General features: G+C 41.4%; 1 protein-coding gene across 2 annotated transcripts in view; it reads left to right on the top strand.

The window, feature by feature from the left end:
- The window catches only part of GPR153 (G protein-coupled receptor 153), a 93,669-nt gene extending 71,051 nt beyond the window's left edge, over positions 1 to 22,618 (top strand). Inside the window, exons 4-6 of one of the 2 annotated variants that reach the window (XM_069742902.1) lie at positions 4,796 to 4,985; positions 5,812 to 5,996; positions 21,288 to 22,618. In XM_069742902.1, the coding sequence (XP_069599003.1) occupies positions 4,796 to 4,985; positions 5,812 to 5,996; positions 21,288 to 22,061 (1,149 nt within the window). In that variant the 3' untranslated portion in view covers positions 22,062 to 22,618. The remainder of the gene's footprint in view (positions 1 to 4,795; positions 4,986 to 5,811; positions 5,997 to 21,287) is intronic. The other variant, XM_069742903.1, reaches the window with a different exon arrangement.
- The last annotated feature ends 232 nt before the right edge of the window (positions 22,619 to 22,850 follow it).

Here is a 22,850-nt window from a genome sequence, read left to right on the forward strand (position 1 = left end):
TTATGGAGCTTTGTGCCTGTCACTGCTATGCATCTTTTGGGCCTGTCATTGTGATGGAGCTTTGTGCCTGTCATTGTGATGGAGCTTTGTGCCTGTCACTGCTATGCATCTTTGTGCCTGTCATTCTGATGGAGCTTTGTGCCTGTCATTGTGATGGAGCTTTGTGCCTGTCATTCTGATGGAGCTTTGTGCCTGTAACTGTTATGGAGCTTTGTGCCTGTAACTGTTATGGAGCTTTGTGCCTGTCACTGCTATGCATCTTTGGGCCTGTCATTGTGATGGAGCTTTGTGCCTGTCATTGTGATGGAGCTTTGTGCCTGTCACTGCTATGCATCTTTGTGCCTGTCATTCTGATGGAGCTTTGTGCCTGTAACTGTTATGGAGCTTTGTGCCTGTAACTGTTATGGAGCTTTGTGCCTGTCACTGCTATGCATCTTTGGGCCTGTCATTGTGATGGAGCTTTGTGCCTGTCATTGTGATGGAGCTTTGTGCCTGTCACTGCTATGCATCTTTGTGCCTGTCATTCTGATGGAGCTTTGTGCCTGTAACTGTTATGGAGCTTTGTGCCTGTCACTGCTATGCATCTTTGTGCCTGTTATTGTGATGGAGCTTTGTGCCTGTCATTGTGATGGAGCTTTGTGCCTGTCATTGTGATGGAGCTTTGTGCCTGTCACTGTTATGGAGCTTTATGCCTGTCATTGCCATGGAGCTTTGTGTCGGTCACTGGTATGGCGGTGCTGCAGCACTCACAGTTGTGACTATGTAGATGTTACTGTTATGGGGGCACTGTTACTGTCACTGTTGAAGCCTCTGATGTTTTCATTGTCATTAGGTTTCTATCTGTCGATATCTCTTAAAAATGTTTTATGGTTATATTGCTGGTTATATTAAATTAATATTATAATTGGTAAAAGTCCAAAACGGTGCTCAGAAACCAGTCGCTATGCCACTAGTGGTAAAGCAAGTCCGCAAGAAAAAAAGAAGGTATGTCGTCCTCACATAGAAATATTCCAAGGGCCAGTATACAGGAAAATACCGCTCCTGGAACCTCGCTGGGGAAAAGTATATGGAGAGGTGTCAATAAGACACTCTACTGATATCCCCAGTGACTTTAAGGGGTTATCCATTTTCCAAATTCAAAGTAACAGTACTCACCTACTTTCTTGCCCAATGATCCAGCACTGACCTTGCTGCAGAGTTTCCAGTTTTTGTTTATATGACACCTGCATGTGACCGCTGCAGGCAATCAGTGGCTGCAGCAGTCACGTGCCAGTAGTACAGCACATTGCCGATGTAGCCACTTATTGGCACAGGTCAGGTACTTCACGATTGCAGATGCTGTTTGTAGATGTTCTTCATTCTGGCTAAGAGATAAGGATCCTCTTGAGTGGTCACGGATGAGCATGGAGAACAAAACAAAAAAACAGGACCTTGTATTCTCAATCATAAAATCTGGAGCTTTAATAGGGCGCCCATTTTCATCTTTGCTTGGGACCCTCCTTCTTTAATTTAACCCAACAAACTTACGTATACACCATTTTTTAAGCCCTATGGGGTATTTTGTCCCCTTTACAGACTGCTAATGCTTCTAAGACATGGTTGGGCAATTATTTTTCCAGAGGAGTCACACGAGAGACCATGAGTGCTATGGAGGGCAGAAACAACAAGCTGAAATTAATTCTGCTCAATATTAACATTAACTGATCCACCACAGCCCCCAACACAGAATGACGGTCTCACAGCTCCCTACACACAGTATGATGTCCCCACAGACCCCAACACAGTATGATGTCCTCACAGACCCCCTACACAGTATGTCCCCACAGACCCCAACACAGTATGATGTCCTCACAGACCCCCTACACAGTATGTCCCCACAGACCCCAACACAGTATGATGTCCTCACAGACCCCTACACAGTATGTCCCCACAGACCCCAACACAGTATGATGTCCTCACAGACCCCCACACAGTATGATGTCCTCACAGACCCCAACACAGTATGATGTCCTCACAGACCCCTACACAGTATGATGTCCCCACAGACCCCAACACAGTATGATGTCCTCACAGACCCCCTACACAGTATGATGTCCTCACAGACCCCCTACACAGTATGATGTCCCTACAGACCCCAAAACAGTAAGATGTCCTCACAGACCCCCTACACAGTATGATGTCCCCACAGACCCCAACACAGTAAGATGTCCTCACAGACCCCCTACACAGTATGATGTCCTCACAGACCCCCTACACAGTATGATGTCCCTACAGACCCCAACACAGTAAGATGTCCTCACAGACCCCCTACACAGTATGATGTCCCCACAGACCCCAACACAGTAAGATGTCCTCACAGACCCCCTGCACAGTATGATGTCCCCACAGACCCCAACACAGTAAGATGTCCTCACAGACCCCCTACACAGTATGATGTCCCTACAGACCCCAACACAGTAAGATGTCCTCACAGACCCCCTACACAGTATGATGTCCTCACAGACCCCAACACAGTAAGATGTCCTCACAGACCCCCTACACAGTATGATGTCCCCACAGACCCCAACACAGTATGATGTCCCTACAGACCCCAACACAGTAAGATGTCCTCACAGACCCCCTACACAGTATGATGTCCCCACAGACCCCAACACAGTAAATTGCCTCTACATCCCCACACAAAGCATGGCTTTACCCGCAACTCCCCAAAATGCATGGTGTCACCACAGCCCCCCACACAGATATCGAGGCCCGCCAGTCCCACATACAGTATGATGGCCCCCACAGTCCCACATACAGTATGATGGCCCCCACAGTCCCAACACACAATATGATGGCCCCCACATCAGCTCAAACAGTATATTGTTCCGACACAGCCCTCCACCCACAGTATAACGGCCATCACAGCCCCCTCATACAGTATGATGTACCCCCACACGGCTCCCGCCTGATACAGTGAGGAAAATAAGTATTTGATACACTGCCGATTTCGCAAGTTTTCCCACCTACAAAGAATGGAGAGGTCTGTAATATTTATCGTAGGTACACTTCACCTGTGAGAGACAGAATCTAAAAATAAAAAAACAGAAAATCACATTGTATGATTTTTACATAATTAATTTGCATTTTATTGCATGAAATAAGTTCAATTTTCCTTCCCAGAACTGTAGTGAGGATTGTAAGGGCCATTGCTGATAAATATGTAGTAATAATGGCAGACACATTGCAGATGCTCAGCCGGTGAGACTCCCTCTCTGTAGGTAAAGGGAGCAGTAAGATCCCGAAATGAACGTATAACATTGATCTATGATCGCATTTCCTTTGGTTACTCGTCATCTGAAGCTCTCACGGCTTATAATTTAATATAAAATGAAAGATTAATATAAAGTTTATACTAAGAAGTAGCAGCCCGCATATATAAGACGTCGCTGGTAACCTTTAAAAAACAAATATAGGAATAACCTGAAAAGTCGTATTATAGGCAGCGTCATAAATCCAGAAGATTAGTTTTCATTTCACCCCATTTATCACGGCCGACACTCTGAAGACCTGTCCGGACCCCACCGATCTGCAGGTAATGTGCCTGCAACGTATGGAAGATCAGGGAGAAAGTTTATTGACCCCGTAAGGTACCTTCACATTGCATGTTGGGGGTAACAGGAGAACTCCCATCCATGAGAACCACCAATAGTGGAGTTCTCATTTAGTCTTCATTAGTAAGCCCTCTACGATTACAGTAATAATTCCTGTTAATCTGACCAATCAGTTCAGAGCACTGAGGGGGGGATCTATATGTACAAAAGTTGGGGAAACTATTTTTGAAATTTTGAACATTGTATGTAAATCTTATAATTGCCAGTAGGTGGCGTACCTACAATAGGGGGCATAATTGGTATTGGGTCCAAGTAGGCAGGAGAGCGGTCACTAAATTGCTATTGTGGTTGCCTGCAGACACCACTAGGGGGAGCTCACAGTATACACATTGCTCCAGCTCCCGTTGCCTTCAGTATGGCCTGTATAAACTTATGTTATGTGCAGTTTTACTGCCCCAATAAAATGCTAAATGCAGCCAGAGTTATAGAAGTCAGAAAACAAAGTTCTGCTACGTAGATATATTAATATTACACCCATAGTCCATGGCCGGTCCGCAGCCAATGTCGGATTCATGCAGCCTGATGGAATCAACTGGTATTCAAGTGGTTAATCAGTGCATAAATTTTGGATTATGCTGGTACAAGATTGACGCAATTTTGCATTGTTGTATGTTGTATTTGTCTTCTGTATCTTGTTATCTGATATTTTGTATATCACCTGAAGAATGGAAAGACTGGTGCAACGTAACTGCCAATACTGCCCTCTGGTGGTTGCGTCTAGTTTTACACCAAAACTTTGATTTTGATTTTTTATCTAAGGATCAAACACCTGGCCAAAATCCTAAAAATACAAATTCTAAGTATAATGAGAGGACGCACAGCTGAGCTTGTCACATCTAGCAGAGTTAAAGGGAATCTCTGAGCAGAATTTCACATCCCCCCCCAAACTCCCATCAAAATATTTATTTGCACATGTAGCTCTTTCAAAGACAAGTCCACCAATGTCTCTACATGGACAGTCCCTTTCTCCATTACTGAGAAATCAGCGGTGAAAATTATATGCAAATGAGGATAAAGAGCTATGGTAGATCTGAAGCCTCTGTCACTCCAGCTCTACTGCCCACCCAGCGTCGCCTCCTACCGCTTGGGAGTATTGAATTATTTTTTATAAGTCTAATTGATATGTCTTCTTATATACACAGGTTGTAAGTTTTGCCAGCCTGAAGTATGACAAATCAGATGAATGGATGGTCCTGGGTGTCCTCTGGTGTTCTGTAGTTCAAGCTCTTCTACTGCCGATGTTCCTCTGGGCCTGTGACCGATACCGAGCAGATGTGAAAGCCGTCTGGGACAAATGTATAGCCATTATGTCCAATGATGATGAAAATGAAGGTGAGGAACAAAGCAATGGAGGACATCAATAAAATGATCATCCCAAGGTTCTGGTAGGATGGTTACAACGATGCATTTATGTTGATGTAATTAATTTGGGGGTATTTACTTCTTGGATGGTGCTGGAAAATCAAAGTTGATACTCTTGGGTGATGTTCTTAGACAGTACTAATAGATGATACTTATGGGTAGTGTTTTTGGGTGGTAGTCATGGATGTACTCATGGATAGCTGGCCATGGATGTACTCATCGAGGGTGCTCTTTGGTGGTGGTCATGGATGTACTCATGAGGGGTGGTCATGGATGTACTCATGAGGGGTGCTCTTTGGTGGTGGTCATGGATGTACTCATTAGGGGTGTTTTTAGGGAGTGGTTATGGATGTACTCATGGGTGGTCCATGGTGGTCATTTATGTACTAGTAGGTGGTGCTCTTAGATGGTGATCAAGAATGTACTCATGGGTGGTGGTCTTAGGTGGTAGACATGGATGTACTTATGAGGTTGCTGTTAAGTGGTGGTCATAGAAGTACTCGTGCCTGCTGTTCTTGGGTGATGTCATGGATGTACTCATAGGTGGTGCTCTTAGGTGGTGGTCAAGTATGTACTCATGAGGGTTGCTCTTAGGAGGTCATGGATGTACTCACAAAGGGTCCTTTTTGGTAGTGATCTTGGGGGGTGCTCTTAGGTGGTGGTCATGTATGTACCAATAGGTGATGCTCTTACGTGGTGATCATGTACATACTCATAGGTGGTGCTCCTGGTTGGTGCTCATTGGTGGTACGTGGACATCACATTACACCTTATCTGTCTCTTGTATTTTGTACAGACCACAGTCCTGATGGTGGAGTGCACTCTGATCTCATATATGAAAGACCTTATGACTACAATTATGGGGGTGATATCATGGCTATGGAACGCATTACCAAGTATGACTTTTCGGCTTTAGAGAGGGGAATCCCACAGATGTATCCTGTGAAGGAGACTCAAGAAGATAAAATGCACTATCTCCAGGTATGGTGACGTTCTTAGCAGCAAAGTTATTAAAGAGTAACCGTCATTTTAATTTTTATTTATTTATTTTTTAAATCAATAGTAGATGTGAAAATAAGAACTTTATAATAAATCTTATAACAGAAATCTACTTCTTTCTCCCCCTGGACTAAGTTTTCATTCTCAAAATGTTCCATTTACCAGTATTCAGTGAACACACTGTTTCATTACTGAGATAGGAAATGGTAGTTATTTCCCATAAAGTTCTATGGAGAACTGTAACTGTCATTCCAGGAGAACTTGCAGGAGAATGTCTATGCCTGCCTCTAGCTCCTCCCTAGAGTGTCTATGCCTGTCTCTAGCTCCTCCCTAGAATGCCTGTGTCTACCTCTAGCTCCTCCCTAGAATATCTGTGTCTTCCTCTAGCTCCTCCCTAGAATGTCTGTGTCTGCCTCTAGCTTCTCCCTAGAATTTCTGTATCTGGCTCTAGCTCCTCCTTAGAATGTCTGTGTCTGCCCCTAGCTCCTCCCTAGAATGTCTGTCTGCCTCTAGCTCCTCCCTAGAATGTCTGTCTGCCTCTAGCTCCTCCCTAGAATGTCTGTGTTTGCCTCTAGCTCCTCCCTAGAATGTCTGTATCTGGCTCTAGCTCCTCCCTAGAATGTCTGTGTCTGCCCCTAGCTCCTCCCTAGAATGTCTGTCTGCCTCTAGCTTGAACCTAGAATGTCTGTGTCTGCCTCTAGCTCAAACCTAGAATGTCTGTGTCTGCCCCTGGCTCCTCCCTAGAATGTCTGTGCCTGCCTGTAGCTCCTCCCTAGAATGTCTGTGTCTGCCTCTAGCTCCTCCCTAGAGTGTTTTTGTCTGCCTCTAGCTCCTCCCTTGAAGGTCCGTCTGCCTCTAGCTCCTCCCTAGAATGTCTGTGTCTGCCCCTAGCTCCTCCCTAGTCCGTCTCCCTCTAGCTCCTCCCTAGAATGTCTGTGTCTGCCCCAAGCTCCTCCCTAGAATGTCTTTGTCTGCCGCTAGCTCCTCCTTAGAATGTCTCCCTCTAGCTCCTCCCTAGAATGTATGCCGCTAGCTCCTTCCTAGAATGTCTGTCTCCCCCTGGCTCCTCTCTAGAATGTCTGTGTCTGCCTTTCAGCTCCTCTCTAGAATATCTGTGTCTGCATTTTAGCTCCTCTCTAGAATGTCTGTGCCTGCCTATTGCTCCTCCCTAGAATGTTTGTGTCTGCCTTTTAGCTCCTCCCTAGAATGTCTGTGCCTGCCTGTGGCTCCTCCCTAGAATGCCTGTGTCTGCCTCTGGCTCCTCCCTGGAATGCCTGTGTCAGCCTCTAGCTCCTCCCTAGAATGTCTGTGTCTGCCTCTAGCCCCTCCCTAGAATGCCTGTGTCTGCTTCTAGCTCCTCCCTAGAATGTATGTGTCTGCCTCTAGCCCCTCCCTAGAATGCCTGTGTCTGCTTCTAGCTCCTCCCTAGAATGTATGTGTCTGCCTCTGGCTCCTCCCTAGAATGCCTGTGTCAGCCTCTAGCTCCTCCCTAGAATGTCTGTGTCTGCCTCTAGCCCCTCCCTAGAATGCCTGTGTCAGCCTCTAGCTCCTCCCTAGAATGCCTGTGTCTGCCTCTAGCCCCTCCCTAGAATGTCTGTGTCTGCTTCTAGCTCCTCCCTAAAATGTTTGTGTCTGCCTCTAGCTCCTCCCTAGAATGTCTGTGTCTGCCTCTAGCCCCTCCCTAGAATGTCTGTGTCTGCTTCTAGCTCCTCCCTAGAATGTATGTGTCTGCTTCTAGCTCTTCCCTAGAATGTCTGTGTCAGCCTCTAGCCCCTCCCTAGAATGTCTGTGTCTGCCTCTAGCCCCTCCCTAGAATGCCTGTGCCTGCCTCTAGCTCCTCCCTAGAATGCCTGTGTCTGCCTCTAGCTCCTCCCTAGAATGCCTGTGTCTGCCTCTAGCTCCTCCCTCTCCATAGAATTTTAAAAACATCAACTGTCATTTCCTATCTCACCAATGAGAGCATCTAACTTAATTGAAAACAGATTTTATATATATTTTTTATATATTGCAAAGTTGCTTATTTTCATGTGTAGTATTGGTTTATGAAATAAAAATTAAAATGGTGTTTATTCTTTAAGGCTTATTAACAGTGAATTGTGGAAACACAAGTAAGACACAGCACATATCCGGGGCCTTCAGTTTTGAAGATTCCAATCCAATGCAAATCTTAAGAAAATGATTAGGATTATTAATGTATCCCTTCTTTATCACCGAAGAATAAGCAGCCATACTTACCAACACCTGGTCACAGTACTAAGGCACTGCAGTACCTTAGTATTGGTAAGTATGGCTGCTACTTGTATTTTGGGGGGGATTTATGTCCTTTTCAATAAATACCCTTTCTTCATGCTGCCTTTAAAGGAGCTTAATGTACAGTGCCGTGCGAAAGTATTCGGCCCCCTGGAACTTTTCAACCTTTTCCCACATATCATGCTTCAAACATAAAGATACCAAATGTAAATTTTTGATGAAGAATCAACAACAAGTGGAACATAATTGTGAAGTTGAACGAAATTTATTGGTTATTTTAAATTTTTGTGGAAATTCAAAAACTGAAAAGTGGTGCATGCAATATTATTCGTCCCTTTTAACTTAATACTTTGTTGCGTCACCGTTTGCTGCGATTACACCTGCAAGTCGCTTGGGGTATGTCTCTATTAGTTTTGTACATCGAGAGACTGAAATTCTTGCCCATCCTTCCTGGCAAACAGCTCGAGCTCAGTGAGGTTTGATGGAGATCGTTTGTGAACAGCAGTTTTCAGATCTTTCCACAGATTCTCAATTGGATTGAGGTCTGGACTTTGACTTGGCCATTCTAACACCTGGATACGTTTATTTGTGAACCATTCCATTGTAGATTTTGCTTTATGTTTGGGATCATTGTCTTGTTGGAAGACAAATCTCCGTCCCAGTCTCAGGTCTTTTGCAGACTCCAAAAGGTTTTCTTCAAGAATGGTCCTGTATTTGGCTCCATCCATCTTCCCATCAATTTTAACCATCTTCCCTGTCCCTGCTGCAGAAAAGCAGGCCCAAACCATGATGCTGCCACCACCATGTTTGACAGTGGGGATGGTGTGTTCAGGGTGATGAGCTGTGTTGCCTTTACGCCAAACATATCGTTTACATTGTTGCCAAAAAGTTTGATTTTGGTTTAATCTGACCAGAGCACCTTCTTCCACATGTTTGGTGTGTCTCCCAGGTGGCTTGTTGCAAACTTTAAATTACACTTTTTATGGATATCTTTGAGAAATGGCTTTCTTCTTGCCACTCTTCCATAAAGGCCAGATTTGTGCAGTGTTCGACTGGTTGTTGTCCTGTGGACAGACGGTCCCACCTCAGCTGTAGATCTCTGCAGTTCATCCAGAGTGATCATGGGCCTCTTGGCTGCATCTATGATCAGTCTTCTCCTTCTTTGAGATGAAAGTTTAGAGGGACGGCCGGGTCTTGGTAGATTTGCAGTGGTATGATACTCCTTCCATTTCAATATGATCGCTTGCACAGTGCTCCTTGGGATGTTTAACGTTTTGGAAATCATTTTGTATCCAAATCCGGCTTTAAACTTCTCCACAACAGTATCACGGACCTGCCTGTTGTGTTCCTTGGTCTTCATGATGCTCTGTGCTTCAAACAGAACCCTGAGACTATCGCAGAGCAGGTGCATTTATACGGAGACTTGATTACACACAGATGGATTATATTTATCATCATTAGGCATTTAGGACAAGATTGGATCATTCAGAGATCCACAATGAACTTCTGGAGTGAGTTTGCTGCACTGAAAGTAAAGGGGCCGAATAATATTGCACGCCCCACTTTTCAGTTTTTGAATTTCCACAATTGTGTTCTACTTGTTGTTTCTTCACCAAAAATTTACATTTGGTATCTTCATGTTTGAAGCATGATATGTTGGAAAAGGTTGAAACGTTCCAGGGGGCCGAATACTTTCGCAAGGCTCTGTATATAACACATAATCGTTGTATAATGAAAAGTTCTACAACTTCGTAACATGCTTTGTTTTAATTCTTTGCCATCTTATACATCTCTGCTTTCAGGGATTAAAAAGATTGTTTTTATCCAAATGGTAAAAAACAGCTGAAATATTATTCAGGCCAAATTATGCCAAACTAGGAAAAAACACCTGCCCCCGCTAGATCAAGTCATCAGTTAAGAATTTGCAGCAGAACTTTCTGCACCATTTCTGCATCTCTTGGCAGGAAACACAGTGCATAAAATAAGCGCGATTTTGCCTAGTCTTTTACATGCATTTCTGTTGCAGATTTTTTCCTCGCTCATTATGGGTATGTTCATGTTTTTTATGTTAAAAAATTAAAGGCTGCTTATTATTAGAGCCCGTAAGGGGCAATGCTGGAGAAGTCAAACCCTCATACCCTACACTAGGTATAACACAGTGGATGAGTTTTTCCTGGAGTGTTCCTTTAAAGGGACACATCCAACAAAAAAGGTCCTCGTATTAAAGGGAACCTGTCATCACAATTTAGTATGTTTAAAATAAAGGTATGGCCATAATGGCACTTTTATAATGATTTAATAGATAGCTGTAGGGAAGAAATCCGCATCCTGGTTCTTGTTTAGTTCATAGATGTTTTGGTGATCATATAGAATTTAGTTTTAAGAAAAATTGGTGGTTCGTAGCAACGAGAGAATCAATTTGCAGGACCCTAGTCCAGTGGCCACATGAATATTCCCTGTGAACTGCCTACTATTGGCTGCCATGTCCAGCACCTCTTTTAATTATCGTCAGGCTAATCGAAAGAGGAGTGGAGGAAACCGGCAGGTAGGAGGCGGTTCGCAGAGTCCCCATGTGGCAGTGATGATAAAACTGTTATAGAAACTTAGAAAGCAGGGTTGCAGTTCAGTAATGATACATTGTGAACCTGCTGCCATTGTTGGATGACACTTACTTAAAGGGAATCTGTCAGCAGAATTTTGCTACCTCATCTGAGAGCAGCCTGATGTAGGCAAAGAGAAGCTGAATCCAGCTATGTATCACTTAATTTACTGAGTGCAACCGTTCTGACTCAATCAGAGTTTTTAGATTTAGCAGTGCAGCAGAGCTGAGGAAGCTAACCCCGCCCACACCAGGCTCTTTATATACAATGTCCATAGACAATGAGCTGCCTATCACAGGAGGGGGCGTGTCTGACTAGCAGGCACGCCCTGCAGAGTCACAGCAATGATAATCTGGCGTCAAAACAATCATTGGAAGCAAACAAAACTAGGGAGCTTGATAAGAGAGGCATCACTGAGATCTGTATTTTAACCTCTGCAGCATGCAGTCATCAGATTACATATCAAAAACCTGCTGACGGATTCCCTTTAAGACTGCAGTTGACTTTTTTTCCCATATTTCCCTGTCTGTATTTGTCATGTTTATTACGTTATCAAGAGAATAAAGCTGAGATGTTGTCAGCCATTCTACTCCGTCACCATCTATTATGTTGGTAATAGTAAACTGCAGTCCTTTTCAGGCTTACCTTACTGTGTTCACTGCTTGAAAAGAACAATATTTTGTATCTCATATTTCTTTTCTAAATGCATTATACTTATGAAATTGAAAATAAAAAATGGCAACATCCCCCCTAAAACGATCTAGGGCTTATCCAGGTTTGGGGCACCAGTCTCTAGTATCTATGCGAATTGAAGTCTTCTGAATCCTCACAGCGTGCGGTGTACACGCAGTCAGGATTCTCCGTTGCTGGGAGACCGCAAGAATGCAATTTGCATACATGCAGTCACGTGCCAACTAGACATGCACTGCCTTGCTCAGTGCAACTGCTTTAGAAAGGCCGAACACGTCTAGTTGGAATGTGTCCAGAAGTATGCAAATCGCATACTTGCAGTTCCATGACTGTTGCGGCACCAGAGAATCCTGACAGTGCGCACTGTGAGGATTTACAAGTCTGCAGTCACGTACAGTGAATCCAGACTGGAACCCCAATCCTGGACAACACCTCTAAATATAAATATACAGTTAGGGCCATATATATTTGGACAGAGACAACATTTTTCTACTTTTGGTTATAGACATTACCACAATGAATTTTAAACAAAACAATTCAGATGCAGTTGAAGTTCAGACTTTCAGCTTTCACTTGAGGGTATCCAGATTAAAATTGGGTGAAGGGTTTCGGAGTTTCAGCTCTTTAACATGTGCCACCCTGTTTTTAAAGGGACCAAAAGTAATTGGACAGATTCAATAATTTTAAATAAAATGTTCATTTTTAGCACTTGGTTGAAAACCCCTTGTTGGCAATGGCTGCCTGAAGTTTTGAACTCATGGACATCACCAGACGCTGTGTTTCCTCCATTTTGATGCTCTGCCAGGCCTTCACTGCTGTGGTTTTCAGTTGCTGTTTGTTTGTGGGCCTTTCTGTCTGAAGTTTAGACTTTAACAAGTGAAATGCTGCTCAATTGGGTTGAGATCAGGTGACTGACTTGGCCATTCAAGGATATTCCACTTCTTTGCTTTAATAAACTCCTGGGTTGCTTTGGCGTTATGTTTTGGGTCATTGTCCATCTGTAGTATGAAACGACGACCAATCAGTTTAGCTGCATTTGGCTGGATCTGAGCACACAGTATGGCGGCTCTGAAGACCTCAGAATTCATTCGGCTGCTTCTGTCCTGTGTCACATCATCAATAATCACTAGTGACCCAGTGCCACTGGCAGCCATGCATGCCCAAGCCATCACACTGCCTCCGCCGGGTGTTACAGATGAAGTGGTATGCTTTGGATCATGAGCTGTACCATGCCTCCGCCATACTTTTCTCTTTCCATCATTCTGGTAGAGGTCGATCTTGGTTTCATCTGTCCAAAGAATGTTCTTCCAGAACTGTGCTGGCTTTTTTAGATGTTTTTTAGCCTTTTTATTCTTGATTCTTATGAGTGGCTGCACCGTGCAGTGAACCCTCTGTATTTACTTTCATGCAGTCTTCTCTTTATGGTAGATTTGGATATTGATACGCCGACCTCCTGGAGAGTGTTGTTCACTTGGTCGGCTGTTGTGAAGGGGTTTCTCTTCATCATGGAGATTATTCTGCGATCATCCACCACTGTTGTCTTCCGTGGGCGCCCAGGTCTTTTTGCATTGATGAGTTCACCAGTGCTTTCTTTCTTTCTCCGGATGTACCAAATTGTAGATTTTGCCACTCCTAATATTGTAGCAATTTCTCGGATGGGTTTTATCTGTTTTCGCAGTTTAATGATGGCTTGTTTCACCTGCATGGAGAGCTCCTTTGACCGCATGTTTACTTCACAGCAAAACCTTCCAAATGCAAGCACCACACCTCAAATCAACTCCAGGTCTTTTATCTGCTTAATTGAGAATGACATAACGAAGGGATTGCCCACACCTGTCCATGAAATAGCCTTGCAGTCAATTATCCAATTACTTTCGGTCCCTTTAAAAACAGGGTGGCACATGTTAAGGAGCTGAAACTCCTAAACCCTTCATCCAATTGTAATGTGGATACCCTCAAATGAAAGCTGAAAGTCTGAACTTCAACTGCATCTGAATTGTTTAATTTAAAATTCATAGTGGTAATGTCTATAACCAAAATTATAAAAATTATGTCTCTGTCCAAATATATATGGACCTAACTGTACCTATATTTGACGGACGTGTCCTTTTTAAGGATTTGAATGCATAATGAAAACATATATCCAAACACCTAACCAGGATTCTATCATTTAATCCCAATTTACGACTTCACTTTAACATTTTACTTGATTTTTTCAAAACCTGCTGGAATTTTCATGTTGCATTCGGTCTGGGATTCTTACTCTTGAATGTCTGACTATTGTGTTCTTGTTGTTATTTTTAGTATACATGATTATTATGCTGGGCAAAATGAAGAATGGCAGCACAGAGGGATTTAACAATTTGCACGTAATATTATTTATTTTTTTTCCAGAATTTTAGTTATTTCTAAAATTATGTTGCTGATTTGGTTTAAAAAAAAAATTAAAAATTTTTTTTTTGTAATTTTCTTTTTCTTTTTTGCTTTGTTTTATAAAGGAAATTTTTACTTCTATGGACTGTTTGCTTGCACTTCGGCTGCCCTGTTGTCTTGTGCTATTTTGTTTCTTGATTTTTGGGACGTTTCTGTCAATCTTTCTTCTGCTTTCTAAATTCTGATTGGTCTGTTTCTTACCCCTGATTCTTTTTATTTTTTTTTAATTATTATTACAAAGGAGTGGCTTCAAGTGCAACCAAACCCATACCCATCCATCTCTCTTGTGTACCTCATACCAGTCTACTGCAACAATGTTCTCCAGAGGCTTGTAAACTCTCGCTGGTGGTGGAAATAACCTGATTATTTTTTATCTTTAGGGCTATTAAGCTTCGATTTATTAATTCAACATGTGCAACTTTTTTTTTTTTTTTTATTTCAATCTGCATGCGTTGATGTGCCATTGTCTTATCATTTTACATCTGGCTTGGGTTATCTATCTAAAACTCTGATTTAGTCATTCATTCGGTATACTGAACGAAAAGGAAAAACTACAATATTATGGCCAAAAAATTCTACAGGTGCAAATTTTATTTCTATACTGATTTTCACATGCTGTAGATGCGCAATACTTGATTAACCTGTGTACGACAGAAACTAGACTTTCAGATTGGTCACTCTACACCCATCAGAACTCGCCACAATTCGGCTGTTCCCAAAGCTGCTATATACTTGCAATACAAATAAGGTGGTATACAGACATCTTCTTTTTGAAGCAGTGCTTCTTTTCTCATTTATCACAGAAGTTACATGGGGCAAGTGGGGTTTAAGGGGTCACGTTTCGCCATGTGGAGAAGGACAAGCCAAGCCTGGCATGTCAGAGTGAGGAGACTTTTAGGTCATGCAGTGCCCCTCTGGGAAATTAAATATGAAAATTGCCTCTTCAGAGAGGAAGACGCCTAGAACTCTGGTGCCACCTGTAGCAATTGTAAAAGTCAATATCAACTGTTTAACAAGCCTTGCAATATAACTGTGACGCCAGTCACTTCTCACGGCTAAGCCATGAGTCAAAATGGTCAAGGAGTCCAAGGTCAGGAGGTTACGTCATAAACAGAAGGAAGAGACAAAAACGTGGTCAGGTAACGTTCCGAGGTCAGAGTACCGGGAGGATAACCGATCAGAGCAGAAGGAGTTAAACAGACGGATGTTCAGAACGAAATCCAAGGTCGGGCAACAAAAAGCATGCAGAACTCAAGGCACAAGGAGTACAAACCACACAAGCTGAATGTACATCGTGCAGAGGTCTGGGAGAAGCAGCTCAGTTAAGTAGCATGGCAATCACCCGGGATAATGAACACTTGGAGATAGCTGACGCCTCCAAGTCTCAGATTGGATAGTTGAGCTGTCAATCAACACACTGGCAGCTCAGTACGCCCCTGTACCAGATTGGATGTCCAAGTTGTCAGTAGCTGCATCCTAGACACACTGAGGGGTGGAACCGTGTCAATAACTTATGTTAAAAGCTAAACCAGAATCTCAATTTGCAGACACTGTGTTACGGGTTATTGCTGCTCATCAGTGCAAAGTATGAGATTTGATTTGGCATGTAGTAAGAATAAATGCAATCACACATCCACCATATTCACCATAGTGATCCAGACACATAATTGCAATGTAGATGATTCTCTTCTCTCAGCCGAGCCAACAGTATGAAGAGCGGAGATATTGCTCAAAATCTGAACCTATTGTGACATTTCAGGAATCCTTCCCTTTTTCAAGCTTGTCATTCTAATCCTTTTCCTTCCTTTTAACAAGCCTTGCAATATGACTTGGGATAAAAGCGTGACAACCGCCACCAAATTCTTCAAATTAATATAAAACCAGGTGTCATCATTACAATCACAATTGGCGTAGTTATAATTAAGACCAAAGCAAATCTGCATGTTAATCGGTATATCATTCTAGGTACATTACCATGCTAATTTAATACAGATTTATTTTACTACAAATATACATAAGTCCCATTTTTTTCCATCTTGGGGGTTTCTTTATGATGTATTTATTACTTTGCTGATGCTGGTTGTTCTTTTTCTTCAATGCGCTTTATTGATGAGTTTTTCTGCGTCTATTTCATTATGTGTATTTGCAGTAAAATAAATCTGTAATAAATTAGCATGGTAATGTACCTAGAACGATATACTGATTAACATGCAGATTTGCTTTGGTCTTAATTATAACTATGGCGATTGTGATTGTAATGATCATACCTGGTATTATATTCATTTGAAGTTTGGCGGAGGTTGTCACTTGGGGGATCCTTTAAAAGGAAGGAAAAAGATTTGAATGAGGAGCTTGAAAAAGGGGAAGGATTCCCAAAACATCACGACAGGCGCAGTTTCCTTCAGTGTCGAGCAGCGTCTCTACTCTTCATATTGTCGGCTTGGCTGAGTGAAGAGGATTCATCCACACCGAACCTACAGTATGTATCAGGATCACTGTGGTGAATATGGTGGATGTACAATTGCATTTATTCTTACCCCATGTAAAAAATACTGAAACACCGTGTCTGCAAATTGAGATTCTGCTTTGGCTTTTATCCTAAGCCTTGCGACAAGGCTCATTAAAGGGTCGATATTGACTTTTAGGATTGCTACTTCCAACAGGTGGCACTAGAGTTCTAGTCTTCTTCCTCTCTAGAGGAGCATTAAATGGCCTATAAGCCTCCTCACTCTGACATGCCAGGCTTGGCTTGTCACTCTTCATAAAAAGAAACATTAACCCTCAAATCGTACTTGCCGTATGTAAATTCTGTGATAAATTATTAAAGAAGCATTGCTTTAAAGAGAAGAAGTCTGTATACCGAGTTGTTTGACAGTTGAAACTGTACTTACTGCAAAGTCAAAAGTTTACATACATTTCATTAGTATCTGGCACCATTGCCCTTAAACTGAATGACTTGGGTTATACGTTTGGGATCTCCTTCCACAAGCTTCTCACAATAGTTGGTCGGAATTTGGACCCATTCCTCCTGACAAAACTGGTGTAACTGACCCAGGTTTGTAGGTCGCCTTGCTCGCACCGACCTTTTCAGCTTTACGCATAAATTTTCAATAGGATTGAGATCAGGGCTTTGTGATGGCCACTCCAAAACATTGATTTTGTTATCCTTAAGCCACTTTGTTACTATTTTAGCAGTATGCTTCGGGACATTGTCCATTTGTAAGGCCCATTTCTGCCAAAGCTTTAACTTCCAAGCTGATGTCTTGAGCTGTTGCTTCAGTAATGCCACATACGGTAATCTTCTTTTCTCATGATGCCATCTATTTTGTGAAATGAACCAGTCCCTCCTGCAGAAAAACAACCCAACAACATGATGCTGCCACCCCCATGTTTCACAGTGGGGATGGTGTTCTTAGGCTTCCAAGCTTCTCCCTTTTTCCTCCAAACGTAACAATGGTCATTATGCCCAAAAAGTTCAATTTTAGTTTAATCAGACCACAGGACACATCTCCAAAAATTAAGGTCTTTGTTCCTGTGTGCATTTGCAAACATTAATCTGGCTGCATTTCTTTTGGAGTAATGCCTTCTTCCTGGCAGAGTGGCCTTTCAGCCCATGTTGATACAGTACTCATTTCACTGTGGCTATTGACTCAATCTTACCAGCTTCCACCATCATCTTCACAAGGTCTTTTGCTTTTGTCCTTGGGTTGATATGCACAGGTTGGACCAAAGCACGTTCATCTCTGGGGCACAGAACCTGTCTCCACCCTGAGATGTATAATGGCTGGACATTCCCATCTTGTTTGAACTTATATATAATTGTACCGATGAACGAGGCATCTTCAGGCATCTTGGAATTGTACCCAAGGATGAACCAGACTTGTGCAAGTCCACAATTCTCTTCCAGGTGTCTTGGCTGATTACTTTAGACTTTCCCATGATGCTACACAAAGAAACAGTGTGTTTCAGGTGTGCATTAAAATACATCCACAGGTGTGTCTCTAATTAACTCAGATGTTGCAAAAAAGAAGCTTCCAAACACATGACATCTTCACATGGGCAGTCCAGAATTGTTTGAAGACATAGTAATCTTAGTGTATGGAAACTTCTGACTTTGCAGTAAGTAATAAAAATACCGTAAAACATTCTCTCTCTCATTACTCTGGCATTAGGCAAATATTAATAGTTATGCAAATCCTAATTGACCTAAAACTGGAAAAGTTTATCCTGACTTCATGTCAGATAGTGAGAAAAACATGCAGATGTGTCTTTTCATATAGTGTATGGAAACTTCTGGTTTCAACTGTGTATATATGTATATATGTGTATATATGTGTGTATATATATATATACATACAATACAGACCAAAAGTTTGGACACACCTTCTCATTTACAGATTTTTCTGTATTTTCATGACTATGAAAATTGTACATTCACACTGAAGACATCAAAACTATGAATTAACACATGTGGAATTATATACTTAAGAAAAAAGTGTGAAACAACTGAAATTATGTCTTATATTCTAGGTTCTTCAAAGTAGCCACCTTTTGCTTTGATGACTGCTTTGCACACTCTTGGCATTCTCTTGATAGTAATGAAAATACAGAAAAATCTTTAAATGAGAAGGTGTGTCCAAACTTTTGGTCTGTACTGTATATTAATTTTTCTAGGGGGAGTGTGGACAAGCATTATCGTATTCAGTAGTCTGAAATATACATTTAGAAATTGATCTATAAGAGGATTATTTTCTCATAGGGTCATACATCAATTTTCCATGTAATATTTGCATCAAAGTTTTAAAGGAGTGCTTTCTTTTGAGTTTTTAAAGGGACCTGTCATGTCCCCAAATGGTTTTAATTTGCAGATATAGAGTTAAAGGGAATCTGACAGCAGACAAATCCTGCCCGATCCATTTTTTAGCGGCATTTCAGAGAAAAACATACTATAAAAGTCAATATGAATAATCAGGATCACTTTGCACTCAATACAAGTAGGTGCTTAGGAGGAAAAAAATAAAGTCAATAGAATAGAACAACCTCCAGCACACATAAAAAAGGTGAGAAAAGTCTTGTCTTCAATTCACAATGATGCAATTTTATTCATTAATTCTGGGGGTTCACAGCCATGAAACAAAGTATAACAAGAGATTTTCCCAACATTTCGACCGTAAAACGGTCTTTATCAAGGGTACAATCTTTAGTGGTGAACAAGATAAGAAACGGCCTCCCCGAGCTGCTCAGGGAGGCCGTTTCTTATCTTGTTCACCACTAAAGATTGTACCCTTGATAAAGACCGTTTTACGGTCGAAACGTTGGGAAAATCTCTTGTTATACTTTGTTTCATGGCTGTGAACCCCCAGAATTAATGAATAAAATTGCATCATTGTGAATTCAATACTATAAAAGTCACCAGAGACCGAACCATATGGGAGTCTAGTCAGACAGACGGGTCTGCTGCGGCTTCTCCCCACCCGCTGTCCTAGCGTGAAAGGTCCTTCCATATATACACACACAGGGAGAGACTTTTGTCACTGGCAGCGAGTGGGGAGAAGCCGCTGTAGACAAGTCTTTCTGATTAGTCCTCCATGTGGCTCGGGCCCCATCAGCTTTTAAATATGTTTTTCTCTGAAATACCGCAGCCAGTGTCTGATACATACTGCCCATGGATCGGACAGCATGTATTCGCTGTCAGGTTCCCTTTAATCTGCAGGTTAATAGCATTACAATGGTGTCCAGCCGCCTTACTGAAAGCACAGCTACTGGGAAAAAAAATAAGTTTATTCCTACAGGGAGGCGCCAGCTTTCAGTCATAAAGGCGTGCCCGAAGTCACCCCTCTCAGTGCCCACAGTACTGTGAGCAGCAGCTGTAAGCACACCCCGGCTCTTTGATAGTTTGTTCTGCACAGATACGCTATAGAATTATCTGTCAATCAAATTGCCAACAGTCAATGCTCACTGTCTACTAAGCGGTGACTGTAGCTGCTCCGTAACTGAAAGCCGGCGGCTCACGGGAAAATAATATTTAAACGTTAGTGCTTTCAGTGCTGCAGCCGGCTAACATTGTAACACTATTAACATACAGATTAACCCTATATTCTGCAGGTTAATAGAATTTGGGGAAAGGTCAGGTTTCCTTTAAAGTCATAAGTTTTGCTAACACTTGTGCTAGTCTTAAACTTTGATTGGCTGGATATTGTGGAATTACGGGGGAGTCGATTTTAGAATTTATTGGTAGGTTTAATTCAAATTTCTTCTTAAATTTATCATTTATACTATTTTTCAGAAGGAAGGGAATAAATATAATACTTTACTTGTTAAGTCTTCGTGTCATCGTAAGGTATTTTTGTGGTATTTTTGCAGAGTTTGGTTTGTGTAGAAACACTGTTAGTAGAGTACGAATAGGGGGGGCATAAAATTTGGAAATGTGTATTTGTCCTATTGACCACTCTGCCACATAAGAGTAGAACAGTACCGATAAATGGTGTGTAACTGGAAAAGGGACCTGGATAAGGCTATGTTTACACATTGCGTTTTTGCTGCTTTTTTTGCTGGGTATTTTTATGCAAATTAAAAGCTGTGTTTTACAGCACCAATAAAAACTGCACGATTTTGGAAAATCTAATGTACACGCTTGGTTTTTTTCCTGACTGAATTGGACAACTGCTCTGTTTTTGAAAACTGCAGCATGTCAATTCTTTAAGCATTTTCGTAGCATTTTTTCACCATAGTAAGCAATGAGAGTGCAAAAAACACAACCATGGGTTTTTGCTGCTTTTTTGGTGAAAAAAAATAACTTTATTAAACATGTACTGCGCCAAAAAAAAAAAAACACACCAAAAAAATCTGCAAAAACCTTCTTTAAAGTATGACTTAAGGCCTTAAAGGGAATTTTCAGAGATTCTTGCAGTTTTATTTATGGTATCAAAAATTAATAATATATATGAGTTACTCCCCCTGGTTGCCCCATTTCCCCCTTCATCCAATTGGCCAAGTCTCCCTCATTCTTATGTTTTCTAGACCACTGCAGCCAAACGCACCATAAAGTCTTAAGACATAGAGGCCTTTGGGCATCTTGCTCTCTTGACCACAGGCTCATAGTATCATATAGTACCAGACTATGTTCATATTAGTCATCTATAATTTAATCATCTTTTCTACCAATATTCATTATGATTGACACCAAGCCATGATGTTTTATGAAGACTGCTTGTTTTTTTTTACGTAGATTAAAAGTTTACTTGTCCCAATAAGGTGACCCGGCGGCCTGTTTTAATGTCTTCTGGAATATTTACCCTAGGTCCCTCCAACGAGGCGTTATTCCCATGATGAAACGGATATTTTTACTACGGGACAGATACCGGCATTCATTCACGGCTGGGGATCCGCAGAAGATATTGCTGCTATTTCATTCTTCACACTGCCGAGACGTGAAAGACGCAGTAGTCTAATAATGTACCATGAAGACGCCAGCTTGCCCTATCGAAAGTGCCGAAAAGCCTCCGAGAGCCTCATTTCACTAAAACACTTCACCCTGGAAGAACTTTACAGAGACGACTTTAAGTGCTTTAGCCGAGAAGAAGTGGTCAGTTTTATCGATGACACTCCTCTGCCAAGTCCAAGGAAAGGTCCCATTAGGTCTTCTTCTATTGCTCTCATTCCTGATGCCCTACAGCATCCCACACTTACTCATTTTACCCTGACGGACTTCGAGCGAGAGCCACAGGTATTACGGAGATTTTCTCCTCATGGAAAAAGTTGTACTCTAAATGTTCCTAGTCATCATAGACCTCATGATGACCACAAAAGATTCTACACCGAAGGTCACAAAAGAGCCCGTAATAGTCAAAGACATGTTCAGAAGGCTGAATCTCAGAAATTGGATGAGGTATCGTCCAAAAATAACTCTGGTGACTCAAACAATTGTCAGAAGGGGCTAAGCATTACATGGACTGGACAGGACCAACCCAACAAGATAGAAGATAAGGGAAGTACAAACAGCTTTTTAAGTTCACCTTCTGCGTCATCCGGTTACATAACATTTCATTCAGATTCCATTGGATCTACATCTTAGGGATTCATTTTTGGGGGATAATTTTTGGACATATCCTTTTTGGTCAAGAACAGGTACTTTGTTTCAGGGTTTATAAATTTCTCTTTTTCTTGTATTTTAATACCCGGAACTGGAAACAGCACCAAAGAAGATAACTTTGTATTTTGCTTATCTCAACAGAAAAAAACTTTTTAACTTTTTTTCATAGGGAAAAAATGTAAAAAAAAAATTAAAATCAGGAATACAGATTTACAGGTTACTATTAGCTTGGATTCTCCTGATAGAAAATGTAAAAAAAAGAAGAAGAAAAATGCTAAATACGTTTATTTTCTAAAAAAAAAATTGTAATAATGCATCCAATTTGTTGTACATGGAAAAATGTGTCTTAAAAAATCATTATCTCTTTACACGTCATCAATAAATATATTATGCATGCCTATGTAATTCCTCCGTCCACTCTATAAGTGACTTTTTGATATACATTTTAAGATTTTCTATTACTGAATGAAATTTTGTTTTGTGTGGGTTTTGCTAATGAGGTAAAAAATTGTTTTACTGAAAAAAAAAATGCTATGATTTAAAAAAAAAAAAAAAAAAGAAAAATCTCAAAATATTGTACTTATTCTGTATGGTATTCTCTGTAATGTATCTTTTTTTTTAACAAGAAGCGGAAGTAATTTGCTGTATGTTGATTTTGTAAATTTTGTATGACAAGGTCATCAATGCTGAAGTTTGCCCCTTTTTAATTCTTAGTCTCCAAAAATGATATACGGTATTTAAAAAAATATATATATATATATATATATATAT

The sequence above is a fragment of the Ranitomeya imitator genome, chromosome 10, assembly GCF_032444005.1.
Source record: "Ranitomeya imitator isolate aRanImi1 chromosome 10, aRanImi1.pri, whole genome shotgun sequence".
Lineage (NCBI taxonomy): Eukaryota > Metazoa > Chordata > Amphibia > Anura > Dendrobatidae > Ranitomeya > Ranitomeya imitator.